Source organism: Papaver somniferum, chromosome 8, assembly GCF_003573695.1.
Source record: "Papaver somniferum cultivar HN1 chromosome 8, ASM357369v1, whole genome shotgun sequence".
Classification (NCBI taxonomy): Eukaryota; Viridiplantae; Streptophyta; class Magnoliopsida; order Ranunculales; family Papaveraceae; genus Papaver; species Papaver somniferum.
In genome coordinates, this window is record NC_039365.1 from 146,185,146 (window position 1) to 146,199,278 (window position 14,133).

The 14,133-nt window shown below is 36.3% G+C and overlaps 1 protein-coding gene across 1 annotated transcript; it reads left to right on the forward strand.

The window, feature by feature from the left end:
- The first annotated feature begins 1,029 nt into the window (after positions 1 to 1,029).
- Positions 1,030 to 2,229, forward strand: LOC113306154. Its single transcript, XM_026555126.1, has one exon. It carries the CDS (start codon positions 1,030 to 1,032, stop codon positions 2,227 to 2,229), a length of 1,200 nt encoding a protein of 399 aa, XP_026410911.1.
- Positions 2,230 to 14,133: the final 11,904 nt, after the last annotated feature.

Below are 14,133 nucleotides of genomic sequence, written 5' to 3' on the forward strand. Positions count from 1 at the left end.
TTCAGTAGCCAAACAAGTAACTCCTCCATCTACTAGCAACACTGACATCAATATGCAACATGCTAAGGTTATACCAGATACTCAAATGGGATCTACTGCTATTGAAGTAAGTTCCAAAGGCAAAACTGCAGTTGTTGATCAAAGAATGGAAAATACTTCTCATAAAAGTTTGTCAAACACTTTTCAAATGGGCCCTGTCAACAGATCCACTACCCTGAAGATTTTTGATGTTGGCGCTGTTCAAAAACACCCAACTCAGATGGAAAATGGATTGCCAATTATCTTAAAGAAAGTTACAACTCAAAATGTTACTATTGCTGCCTCAAATACTGGTTCCGAGTCTATTACAAAGGAACCGATTCGCACTACCAACTCCTCAAGAAGATTCAAAACTGCCGTTATCCCAAATACCAGCTCTATAATCACCAGAGGAGAAGGAAATTCGGTCGAACAAGAAGCTATAGCAAACCTCAAAAGAAAGATCAATCCAAGGTCTGACCTAAGAAAACGCACCATAGATAATTCTAATGTTGCTAGCCTTAAGGTTATCCCTGAAGAACAAACCTCTACTGAGCCTGATTATGCTCAACCGTGCACCCCAATTACCAATTTGGGTGAATTACCAGACATAGATCTATCCACTTGCTCCCTAAATACGCAATCTATCTTTAACTCCTTTGGTAGCTACAAAATTCATGTTGATAGCTCCCCAGGTAGCAATGATGTCCGCAACAATTCCCCTCTCAATGCTGCCGGTTCTAGTCTCAATTCCTCCAAAATTTCTTCTCAAAATGGTGATGGTTCCAATGTTTCTATTGGTGGTGGATCCGGCTCTACTACTCAGGTAAATCCCATACCCAATCATCCTACTCATGATAATTCAAACCCTACCTTTAACCTCTTCCCTGTCAACAACATAAACTAATATCATGGAACCTTAGAGGATTTGGGAAAAAATCTGCAAACAAAGAACTTAGTATGCTTTGTAGGAATGTTAATCCTGATATCATTTTCCTTTTTGAGACTAAAATGGGGAAAGATATGGCAGCCAGAAAACTTAAAAACATGGGCTTCCCCTGCACTTGCAATGTTCCTAGTGTTGGTAGGAGTGGTGGTCTAGTTTTGGCATGGGAAAAAGAAATCCATCTGAATGTTGTTTCTTCCATCTTGAGGGGCATCTATGTGACTTCAACTGACATTATCCATTCAAAAACTTTTCATATTCATTTTGTGTATGGTGAACCTAATAGTACCCTCAAACCCCCCTTCTGGGAACAACAGTGTCAACAAACTACTGCCCCCATAGATGAGCCTGTTTTTGTCATTGGTGATTTTAATACTCTTTTAGGAACAGAAGATAAGAATGGTGGTCTTGAAGTTAATGATTCTGATTTTGAACATCTAAGAAATTTTTGCTCTACTTTCAATTTGCATGATCCTCGGTTTTATGGCCCAAGAATCACTTGGTCCAATATGCAACAAGTTCCTGATTTAATTTTAGAAAGGCTAGATAGATGTTTTTTAAACCAAATTGCTGAGGACCTTTGTCCCAAATTATGTGTTATAAATCCCCCTAGAGATTCTTCTGATCATTGTCCCATGCATATAGGTTTTAATTATGAGGAAACTTGCATGCCTAAACCTTTTCATTTCATGGCTATGTGGATTGAGGATCCTACTTGCAGAGACATTATAGCTAACTTTTGGTCTGTCAATGTTATTGGATCTCCAGCATATAAACTAAAAGCTAAGCTTCTTAGCGCTAAAAAAGGTCTTAGAGATTGGAACAAATCCTCTTTTGGTAATATTCAAACTGATATATCTACCATTAGGAAAGATTTGTTAGAGCTACAGATTTTTGATCCCACTGATTCTATTACTACTGCTAGACTTAAAACTAGATTAGAGTACCTTTATACCTTAGAGGAATTCTACTGGAAAGATAAGTCTAGAGAAGTATGGCTCATTGAAGGTGACAGAAACACACCTTATTTTCATAGAGTCACTCTTTTCAGGAGAAAGAGGAATGCTATCAGCTGGATCAAGGATTCCTCAAATGCTATCCTAACTGATAGAGATAGTATTGGGAATTCTTTCTTAGATTATTCCAAAAATCTTTACTCTTCCCAACCCCAACAATTCCAGGATGAAATTTTTAATGATCTACCTGTTAAATTTTCTGCTGAGGATAATGATACTCTAAATCTCCCCTCACTGCTGAGGAAATAAAAAATGATGCTTTTCAAATGGGAGGTAAAAAAGCCCAGGGACCAGATGGTTTTACAGGCTTATTTTACAAAAAACATTGGGATATTGTGGGTGAAGCTGTTGTTGATATGACCCAAACCTGCTTCAGAACAGGGCATATAGCTAAAGTCTTCAACCATACCAACATAGCTCTTATTCCCAAAGTTCCTCTAGCTGAATTAGTCAGTACAGACCCATAGGATTATGTAATTTCATTTACAAAATCATTTCCAAAACTCTTGCTAACAGGCTTAAACCCTTTATGAATAACATCATATCCCAAAACCAAAGTGTCTTCATACCTAAGAGGAGTATTTCTGATAATATTTTCCTTGCTAATGAAGCCATATATTCTGTAAATCATAATGACAAAGTTGAGGGCACTGCTGCCATTAAACTTGATATGTCAAAAGCTTATGATAAATTGGAATGGTCCTTTCTAGAAAAAGTTTTGAGAAAAATGGGGCTAGCTGAAAATTGGATTAAACTCATAAATCAGTGTGTTTCTACTGTCTCCTATTCTGTTCTTTTAAATGGTAGTCCTACTGGTTTCTTTTAACCTGAGAGAGGTCTAAAGCAAGGGGATCCTTTATCCCCTTACCTATACATCATCTGTGCTGAGGCTATATCTTCTTACATATATAGTCTCCAAAGAAATAGAACTCTTAAGGGTATCAAAATTTATAAAAATGCTCTAGAAATGACTCATCTACTGTTTGTTGATGATTCTCTTCTTTTCTCTTCTGCTACTACTGAAAATTTTACTGTTATAAAAGGTTATCTTTAAAAGTACTGCCTTGCCTCTGGGCAGGAAATTAATTTTGATAAATCTGGTATTCTTTTTAGAAGGAAAATCCCTGAACATAGGAAATCCCTTTTGGCTAATATTCTGGATATCCAAAGCAGAGATTTGGGTGAGAAGTACCTTGGTACTCCTACTATTTTCAAAGCTTTTAAAATCCAAAACCATATGGGCATCCTTCAGGATGTGGATGCCAGAATAACTGTTTGGCTTCACAAGCTCCTCTCTCAGGCTGCTAGAACCACTTTGGTGAAACATATTGGCCAAGCTATCCCCTGTACCAGATGGGGGCTTTTCTCATCCCAAAGCACCTCTGCAGACAGATGGATTTGCAAATTCTTGTAGGGAGAATCTCTTGACCCAAAAGATAGAAAGATCTATCTTTTGGGTTGGGATACTCTATGCTCCCCTAAATCTGAAGGTGGTTTGGGCTTCAGAAAAACCGAGCTAAATAATCTTGCCATGTTAGCTAGGAATGCTTGGAAAATTATTGAAAACCCTGATTGCATGTTGGCTAAGATTTTAAAAGTTAGATATTTCCCTAGGACTGATTTTCTGAATGCCAAATGTCCTGATAAATGCTCTTGGACCTGAAAATGCCTTCATGCTATAAAGGAGTTGATTAAACCCTTTGTTTCCTGGATTGTTGGGGATGGAAAGTTTATCGACCCCTAGTGTGATAAATGGATTCCAAATTTGGGTTCTTCTACTCCCAACCCTCTCACCCCTCAGGACCCTAGCATAAAAGTTGATTACTTCATTGATAACCATACTAGAAAATGGAATGTTTATAGACTCTACCCACTTTATTGATGCTTTTGTTAAGAAGATCGTCACTATTCCCTTAAGCCAGCATTGCACTCCTGACAGGAGGGCTTGGGACCTATCGAAGAATGGTAAATTTTCTTCAAAATCCGCTTACTTGGGCCTCAGAGGCATTAATCTCTCTCCATGTAAGACTCTTTGGTTACATATCTGGAAGATTAGAGTTCCTAACAGAATTCAACTCTTCCTTTGGAAAGCTGCTAAAAATGCTCTTCCAGCTAGAATTTTCCTTCATACCAGAATGCCCATGCATTCTGTCGAATATTCCAGATGCAAGGATCCTCATGAAGACATTATGCATACTTTGGTTTCGTGTCCTTTTGCTTCTAAGGTTTGGTTCTTGTCAAGTTTTTGCATAAACACTTATTTCTTTACTCAAAAAACTTTTCAGCAGTGGCTTACTTTCTGGCTTCTAGAGCAAAACTCTACATTGCCTGATGATTGTCATCAGCTCTTTGTTGCTATCATGTGGTCCCGCTGGATCAGTAGAAATAACATGATCTTTCAAAATGTGTCTGAAAATCATAAGTCTGTCATAGAAAGAGCTAGGACAATGCTCCTTACTAGGAAAAATACTTCTGTTGCTACCTTTTCAAATCCCATAGCTCTAAATCACAAATGGATGCCCCTTTTGGTTGGTTGAATCAAATGTAACACCGATGGAGATTTTGATGACATCTCTGGAGATAATGGTGCAGGATATGTGATGAGAAATTCTACTAGCAAAGCCTCTTTCTGTGCTTCCATGGTTTTTGAAGTTTCGTCCACAGAAGAAGCTGAAGCCAGAGCCATCTGGGGAGTTCTCAAGAAAGCAGTGGAACAGAAGATGACCCATATCATCATTGAAAGTGATGTTAAGAAGCTGGTGGAACAATTCTCTTTGGGTTCTTTTGATGGTGATTCTAGGACAGATGCCATATTTAAAGACATTCAGTTATTTGCCTCTAATTTAATAGCTTGTATCTTTAGTTTTCAACCTAGAATCTGTAATGCCGTTGCTCATGAGTTAGCTCAATGAGATAAACGTAAGAAAACTTCTATGTACTGGTCTATGCCTCCTGCTTGGCTAGCTCCAGCAGTTGAGGGAGACTATTAGCCTTGCTGAAGGCCTTTGGTTATAAAAAAAATAAAATAAAAAAAAATATAGAGAACGAGTGTAAATGAGCCCTCCATTATCGAAATGAACGGATAGAAAATATTTAATAAATAATATTAAATAAGTGCAATAGAGAATAAGTGCAAAAGCACTGGGTCGAGGCATGATCTCAGCCGTCCAACCTAGAGATAATATCAACCGTATTTTGCCCATTATAGACACCACTTTTCCTTAGACTATACACCCTTTATAGAGTAAATATGTTCATTAATCTGTAATTTTATAGAATGTAATGTTCTATTTTAAATGTTTGGGAAAATATTATGGTTACTGTAGTAAGAACTTTGCATACTCAGACAAAAAACCCCGGATCATATGTGGCCAATATGATGTTATGCGTTGAAGTGGGGACTTTAATTTGAGAAAGAAAGCAATATAGTTTTCATTACTTATTAGTCTAAGTTTAGTTTTCAGTACTTAGGCCTAATCCTATGCACATGTCAAAAAAAATGTTATTTGGCATACCAGGTGGCATGGCAAACGGATTGCGTCACTGTGGGAAAACCGATAAGCGATAGAATTTCTAGCGAGCGTTATTAACTATATTGCCAGCGACAAAGACTTTATCGTTGGCGATATAGTCAAAAACGCTCGATATTAACTAGGTCGCTGGCGTCATAATCAATATCGTCAGCGTGTGACATTCTAACGCCTATAAATATCGCACCTTCACAATTCCCTTCTCAACTCTTATTTCCTTCACAATCAATTCTTAAACAAATACGGAGAGAATAAAAAGAAAAAAAAAGCCAAAGGATGTACTAGTACCCCAGCCAGTGGAATAAGTTTTGTTGTGGATACAAATTATGAGTTTAATAATGTTAGACAAGTAGCCGGTGTATGTTCTCTAATCACCTATCTGATCATGAGGAGCGATTTAATTCGGTAAATCTAAGAGGTGGATGAACTGAGTTACAAGTGATTTTTCAATTGAAAAATCGGGGGTCTAACAACCACACCCAATATTTCGATTAGCAATCTGTATGGACTAACTCCAATATTCTTTTAAGAGAATCAACTAGACAGTCAGACTCAATATTAGTGAAAGTATATCAAAGAGTTATATCTCTCTTTCTCGATTCAATATTTACTCAAGCAAATAGAAATATGCAAGTCTAATTGAATACAAGAGAAATCACTTCAGCGGTACCAAAAACCAATGTTAAAGTATCAATCAATTTCAATCAACAACCAAAGGTTGGATTTCCCAAATGATTAATTCAAACGCACAACCTGTGATATTTCAATTATATAACAAAATGTAATGCGGAAAAGAAATAACACAGACACCAGAAGTTTTGTTAACGAGGAAACCGCAAATGCGAAAAAACCTCGGGACCTAGTCCATATTGAACACACACTGTATTAAGCCGCTACAGACACTAGCCTACTACAAACTAACTTCGGTCTGGACTGCAGTTGAACCCCAATCAATCTCACACTGATCCAAGGTACAGTTGCGCTCTTACTCTCTGATCCCGTCATGATACTACGCACTTGATTCCCTTAGCTGATCTCACCCACAACTAAGAGTTGTTACGACCCAAAGTCGAAGACTTTGATAAACAAATCTGTATCATACAGAAAAGTCTACGGTAATAGATAAATCTGTCTCCCACAGAAATACCTATGAGTTTTTTTCCGTCTTTTGATAAATCAAGGTGAACATGAACCAATTGATAAACCAGAATTATATTACCGAAGAACAGCTTAGTATTATCAATCACCTCACAATAATCTAAATCATATGATGGCGAAACTAGATATTGTAGAATCACAAACGATGAGACGAAGATGTTTGTGACTATTTTTATATCTTGCCTATCGGAAAAATAAATCTCAAGTCAATCCTTATGATTGTACTTAGTACGATAGAAACAGCAAGATTAGATCACACAACTACGAGAAAGTAGTATCGGTCTGGCTTCACAATCCCAATGAAATCTTCAAGTCGTTAACCTACAAGGTCTCGGTAGAAACCTAAGGTTAAAGGAGAATCGACTCTAGCTAATACAACTAGTATCACACGAGAGGTGCGGGGATTAGGTTTCTCAGTTGCTAGATTTCTCCCTTATATAGTCTTTCAAATCAGGGTTTGCAATCAATGTTATCTCAGTAACAAAGCATTCAATATTCACCGTTGGATGAAAACCTAATTAGATTCAAGCTAACATCTTTCAACCGTTATATCGAAACTTAGCTTGTTACACACACATGAAATGCACGTTTATCTAGGTTTGTGTAACCATACCCAAACATGTACATCTAGTTGGTTCAACAGTAGTTAACCAAATGGTTAGCCATATGAGCACTTTCATATCAACCATATTCTTCTTTACCACAACTAGTTCAAATGACTCAAATGAACTAGTTAGAGAGTTGTTCAATTGCTTAGATCTTTATAATAGACAAAATTGAAAGAAAAACGATTTGATTCACTCAAATCAATTTATGAACTTTATAGCCACGGTTTGCAAACTTGCATTCCTTAGTTTATATAAGTTTAAGTTCACGAATAATCGTTTTTATAAAATAACCAACTTAAGTACGCGGACTTAAGTACCCGGAATAAATTTGTAAATAGTTCACAAACTCCAGCAGATTTTATCGGGAAGAGAACCTCCGACAGTACGCGGACTGGGCACACGGATTGGGTTCGCGGTCTGGGTTTGCAGACTCTTTTCCGGTTTTCTTGATCAACAAAGTACGCATACTTTGGTTCAAGGAATAAGGACTTATACATGTATGAGTTATCATACAATGCTTATATCCAATAATGGTTGTATAATCTAAACTCTCATTTCAATCATTGAAGCATTTTTAGAGAACGTTATATAATTGTTGTTCACAAACCATTTTTCGTCAAAGCCATTTTCAAGTGATTGAAACTTAACATGATTTTCGTCACTAGTAAAGATGAACTTGGACAAAGCGAAAGCTTACCAACACATATTTCGATAAATAGATAAGCGAGATAAAATCGGCTCGAGATAGCAAATGTGTATAATCAAAGTCTATATAGAAAAACGACTTTTGTCTCAAGATAGGAGATAAAGTAGATAGATTTTTGAGTGATGGATAAGTTCAAGTCTCCACATACCTTTTAGTCGATGAATTTCTACCAGTTCCTTGAGTTGTTCTTCGTCTTTGTATGATGATCGCCATGGAGTCTTGAGCTCAACTACACTTTCTATCCTAGTCCGAGACTTAGCTAATAGTAGACCAGAAATCAAAACTTACAGTTTTGATCACTAACATTGACAAACATGCTTGAGACACAAACGCATGCGAGTTCGACCGAGCAGTGCTCTAATAATCTCCCCCTTTGTCAATTTTATTGACAAAACTATCAATACATATGGAATACAAAAATAGATAAAACAAACTTTTGTAGCTTCTCTTCCACATGCCTGATCTTCTTGGTTCTTCAACATTACTCGAAATCTTCGTCACTTCCAAGCACTCCAATGATCCCAAAGGTTGTAAGTTTAGTATCACTGTTGTTTAAAATCCGTAGTCATAACAATGAGAAAACAAGAATTCTCAATCATTGTTATACAATGTCATAGTATTATTATATAGCATCAAAGTTCAATTGTATCACCACTTCGACAACAATACTATGGTGATATGTATCACTCCCCCTTAGTCAATACTCCATCTCACATGGAAACCACTCCCCCTTACATAATGATCCGAAAAACATATGTATTTGTAGTGTGAACTACACATTAATTCTCCCCCTTTTTGTCAATAAATTGGCAAAGGTAGGAAAACTAGTGGGATCCTAATGAAATTTCCATAGAGACATTTCATGAACAAAAGCAAGCACATATCAACTTTTTAGATGCCATCATATAGCCGAAGCTAAATGCATTCATTAAAGAGTTTATAAAGATACAAGATAACCCCTATAATATTCCACAACCACACTCCCCACAAAGATTTGGTAATTAAGCACAAGTTCAATTAAGAACTCTCCCTCATAAAATGCCATTCCCAAAAAAACAACAAGAGCGACCTTACTTTCATAAGAAAAGAAGGATTTCTTTGGACATAACAAATCACATGCGAATATGAATTTGAATCCAAAAATACTCAATTAAATTAACCACAAGAAAACCCATGATTAATTTAATCGGAATACATAACTAAATTACCACAAGAGTGGTCAATTCAATTGGTCATGCTCGACATAAGAGAACTTACGGAGCCGAACAATATATACATAAAATATGGATCAGTGAAGATCAATACTGCGGAATAGACAAAGATTCATTCTATTTCCCATCACTATTTGCACAATGACATACAATAGACATAATCCTTGTAAACAAAAGTTCATCCTATCTTCCATCAATATCTGCATAATGACATAATAGGCTTAAAAATTTTGTAATGTCAAAAGCTCATTCATTCTTTTATCAATACATGCATATCGACATATGAAAGACTTAACTTTTGACAAAGTATGGGACGATCATAGTTCACGGACGCAAACACACATATCCCATAACAAGTTTGCAATATATAAAACCATAAAGATTAATACTGCAAAAATCATCTTCCAAACAATTTTTTAGAATTTAAACAAATAAATCTAAAAACAATAAAGATGAAAACTTTGGACATAACTATGTGTAATCACAATAATGGCTATTCCAAACTCTAGTTATTCTTCCTAAAAACACAAGAATAAAATTCTCATAAGAAGATTTACTAGACAAAATAAAAACACAATTCACTTATCATCTTCATCAACGGAAACACTCCAAGATGCTTGAATCATGTTCAATTCTTCCTAAATCTCGGGAAACTTAATTGCAACCAATGACAATTGTTCTTGCATACACTTCATCCTCGCATTGACCTTACACACACCCTTGTGAATTTTATGAAGAAGACTCAAGGTGGTAGGATCACAAGAATCGTCAAGGGAATCATGTCTTTGTCTTTTGTACACATTCTCCCTTATAAGTTTGAAAGTACATGGACGAACAGGTTTGGGAACCCCAAGAGAATTGCCAATTGAATCAAAACCACGTTCAAGGAAAATTTGACTAATCAAACAAGGGTAACCTAACTTCTTGTTGTGTGAAGTCATCGAAGTCATTTGATAAATTATGAAGCCACAAATATCGAGACTTGGAACACCCAATTCAAGGAAATAGACCAATTCCGCAAACTCGCGACTCCACCGTGAATTCTCAATTGTGGAGGGACAAAGATTAGAGATACCGAGTTTTCCTAAAGCCATCAAGGCCACACTAAGAACCTTAGTAGGAAACTTTCCTTGATTGCATGCAACTTTCTTACCACAAAGACCAAGAGATATGATGGTCGTTCATCACTCGTCCTAGGTAGACGAACATTACCCAACGAAATGTTGGTAATTTTCGAAATCAACTCTCTATTAACAAGAAACCTTTCTCTATTTATCATGGTTTTGAATTCCATTTTTCCGTGATCAACATCATGAATGTTGGCATAGAAAATTCTTGTGAGAGTATAAAATCCTTGACCAAGACCATCAAAGATGTTTCCAAGATTGAATTTTTCAAAGCAAACTAAATCCTCTTTATGTCCACTAGAAAAATTCAATTTATGTTCTACAATAAAACCCATAGATGAAATCCTTTCAAAAATATTAGCACAAGAATCATTAACAAACTTAATCCTAAGAGAATTTTGGTCCAAAAGAAGATTCATGCTAGAAGAATTCAAGCCTTTTGAAATTCTTTTTGAAACCTTAGAATTCAGCATGAGATCTAGAAATTGGAAGGAACCAAGAGGAAATTACTTACTTGGAACGAACCTTGAACACCCTTCCTTTTAATCTTCCTCCAAAGAAGTTTCAATGGAGGAAACACAAGAACCCTAAAGATTTCACGTACGCGGACTGATCGGATGAAGAAGAAGGTGCGCGTAATTCCTTTTTATAAGACCCACTAATGGGCTTGGAACCGTTTATGAACCACGACCCTCAAAAGGAATGTGGGTTTTTCTTTTGAAGTTCATACATCAAGGTTGCATCCCGTGATAACACAATTTGTGAGAGAAGAAGGATGCAGTAGAAAGCTCTATTTCAAAAAAGATAGAATGATATTCTTAACCCAACTGTATACAAATCAAACCATTTCTTCCCCATCTCAAGATATATACAAATGGGGTAGTGCCAGGCTTGTTACCAAGAGGCATGATGTCCAGAGGAATCCTCATGCAACATTTCTGGTTGATATTTGTGAGCAGTCCCAGTGATATAATCAAAGTAATGATGATAATTAGGGTTGTCAGATCTTTCTATCTTCTTTGATGTGACTGGAAAGAAGATTCTTCCGATTCCTTGACCCTGTGTCAAAAACATGAGAACCCACATTGGATCTACTTGTGTTGACAGAGTGTTCAGTTCGTACATCATTATTCCACAGTTTTACATCTACAGACCTTTTTATCGGGTCGATTCTTAAACTTAACAGAATTAAGTTTTTCTAGGAATCTGAAAACGATTTCAAATGCTCTAAATAGATCTTTGTCAATTGATCCATTACGATAGTATTTCTCAAACAGATTAAGAGTTAATCTAGTGAGAGTCCATATCTTTGAGCGTAACGAACGTTTTCTCAATTTTCCCTTCTTTTTATTTTTTTCTTTAGATTGTTTATCATCATCTAAGTTTTCCAAGATGGATTATTATAAGAAACCAAAGATTTTGCCCATAATAATCTTTGAACAATCTTTAAGAAATTCTGGCGTGCGTTACAGATGCCAAGAGCAAGTTTTCCAAAGAAATTTCCCATAGGACAATTTTTAAGGACCAAACAAACACAAACTTTTTAGGTTTATAGTGTTTGCCTGCTCTGATACCAATTGAAAAGGCGGGGGTCTAACAATCACACCCAATATTTCGATTAGCAATCTGTATGGACTAACTCCAATATACTTTTAAGAGAATCAACTAGACAGTCAGACTCAATCTTAATGAAAGTACATCAAAGAGTTATATCTCTCTTTCTCGATTTAATACTTACTCAAGCAAATAGAAATCCGCGAGTCTAATTGAATACAAGAGAAATCACTTGAACGGTACCAAAGACCAATGTTCAAGTATCAATCAAGTTCAATCAACAACCAAAGGTTGGATTTCTCAATTGATTGATTCAAACGCACAACCTGTGATATTTCAATTATATAACAAAATATAATGCGGAAAAGAAATAACACAGACACCAGAAGTTTTGTTAACGAGGAAACCGAAAATGCAGAAAAACCCCGGGACCTAGTCCAGATTGAACACACACTGTATTAAGACGCTACAGACACTAGACTACTACAAACTAACTTCGGTCTGGACTGTAGTTTAACCCCAATCAATCTCACACTGATCCAAGGTACAGTTGCGCTCTTACTCTCTGATCCCAGCAGGATACTACGCACTTGATTCCCTTAGCTGATCTCACCCACAACTAAGAGTTGTTACGACCCAAAGTGGAAGACTTTAATAAAAAAATCTGTTTCACACAAAAAAGTCTACGGTAATAGATAAATCTGTCTCCCACAGAAATACCTACGAGTTTTTGTTCCGTCTTTTGATAAATCAAGGTGAACAAGAACCAATTGATAAACCAGACTTATATTCCCAAAGAACAGCTTAGTATTATCAATCACCTCACAATAATCTAAATCGTATGATGGCGAAACTAGATATTGTGGAATCACAAACGATAAGACGAAGATGTTTGTGATTAATTTTATATCTTGCATATCCTTACGATTGTACTTAGTACGATAGAAACGGCAAGATCAGATCAGATCACACAACTATGAGAAAGTAGTATCGGACTGGCTTCACAATCCCAATGAAGACTTAAAGTCGTTAACCTACAGGGTCTCGGTATAAACCTAAGGTTAAAGGAGAATCGACTATAGCTAATACAACTAGTATCACACAGGAGGTGTGGGGATTAGGTTTCCCAGTTGCTAGAGTTCTCCCTTATATAGTCTTTCAAATCAGGGTTTGCAATCAATGTTAGCTTAGTAACAAAGAATTCAATATTCACCGTTGGATGAAAACCTGATTAGATTCAAGCTAACATCTTTCAACCGTTAGATCAGAACTTAGCTTGTTACACACACATGAAATGCACGTTTATCTAGGTTTGTGTAACTGTACCCAAACATGTACATCTAGTTGTTTCAACAGTAGTTAACCAAATGGTTAGCCATATGAGCACTTTCATATCAACCATATTCTTCTTTACCACAACTAGTTCAAATGACTCAAGTGAACTAGTTAGAGAGTTTTTCAATTGCTTAGATCTTTATAATAGACACAATTGAAACAAAAACGATTTGATTCACTCGAATCGATTCATGAACTTTATAGCCACGGTTTGCAAACTTGCATTCCTTAGTTTATATAAGTTTAAGTTCACGAATAATCGTTTTTAGAAAATAACCAACTGAAGTACACGGACTGGTACGCGGACTTAAGTAACCGGAATAAGTTTGTAAATAGTTCACAAACTCCAGCAGATTTTATCTGGAAGAGAACCTCCGACAGTACGCGGACTGGGTTCGCGGGCTCTGTTCCGGTTTTCCTGATCAACAAAGTACGCATACTTTGGTTCAAGGAATAAGGACTTATACATGTATGAGTTATCACACAATGCTTATATCCAACAATGGCTATATAATCTAAAATCTCATTTCAATCATTAAAACATTCTTAGAAGACGTTATATAGTTGTTGTTCACAAACCATTTTTCGTCAAAGCCATTTTCAAGTGATTGAAACTTAACATGACTTTCGTCACTAGTAAAGATGAACTTGGCCAATGCGAAAGCTTACCAACACATATTTCGAGAAATAGATAAGCAATATAAACTCGGATCAAAATAGAAAATGTGTATAATCAAAGTCTATATAGCAAAACGACTTTTGTCTCAAGATAGGAGATAAAGTAGATAGACTTTTGAGTGATAGATAAGTTCAAGTCTCCACATACCTTTTAGTTGATGAAGTTCCACCAGTTCCTTGAGTAGTCCTTCGTCTTTGTATGATGATCGCCATGGAGTCTTGAGCTCAACTACACTTTTTATCCTA

Bases quoted from the DNA above. Each gene is read 5' to 3' on its own strand.
- LOC113306154 (XM_026555126.1), top strand. From the start codon at position 1,030: ATGGGGAAAGATATGGCAGCCAGAAAACTTAAAAACATGGGCTTCCCC.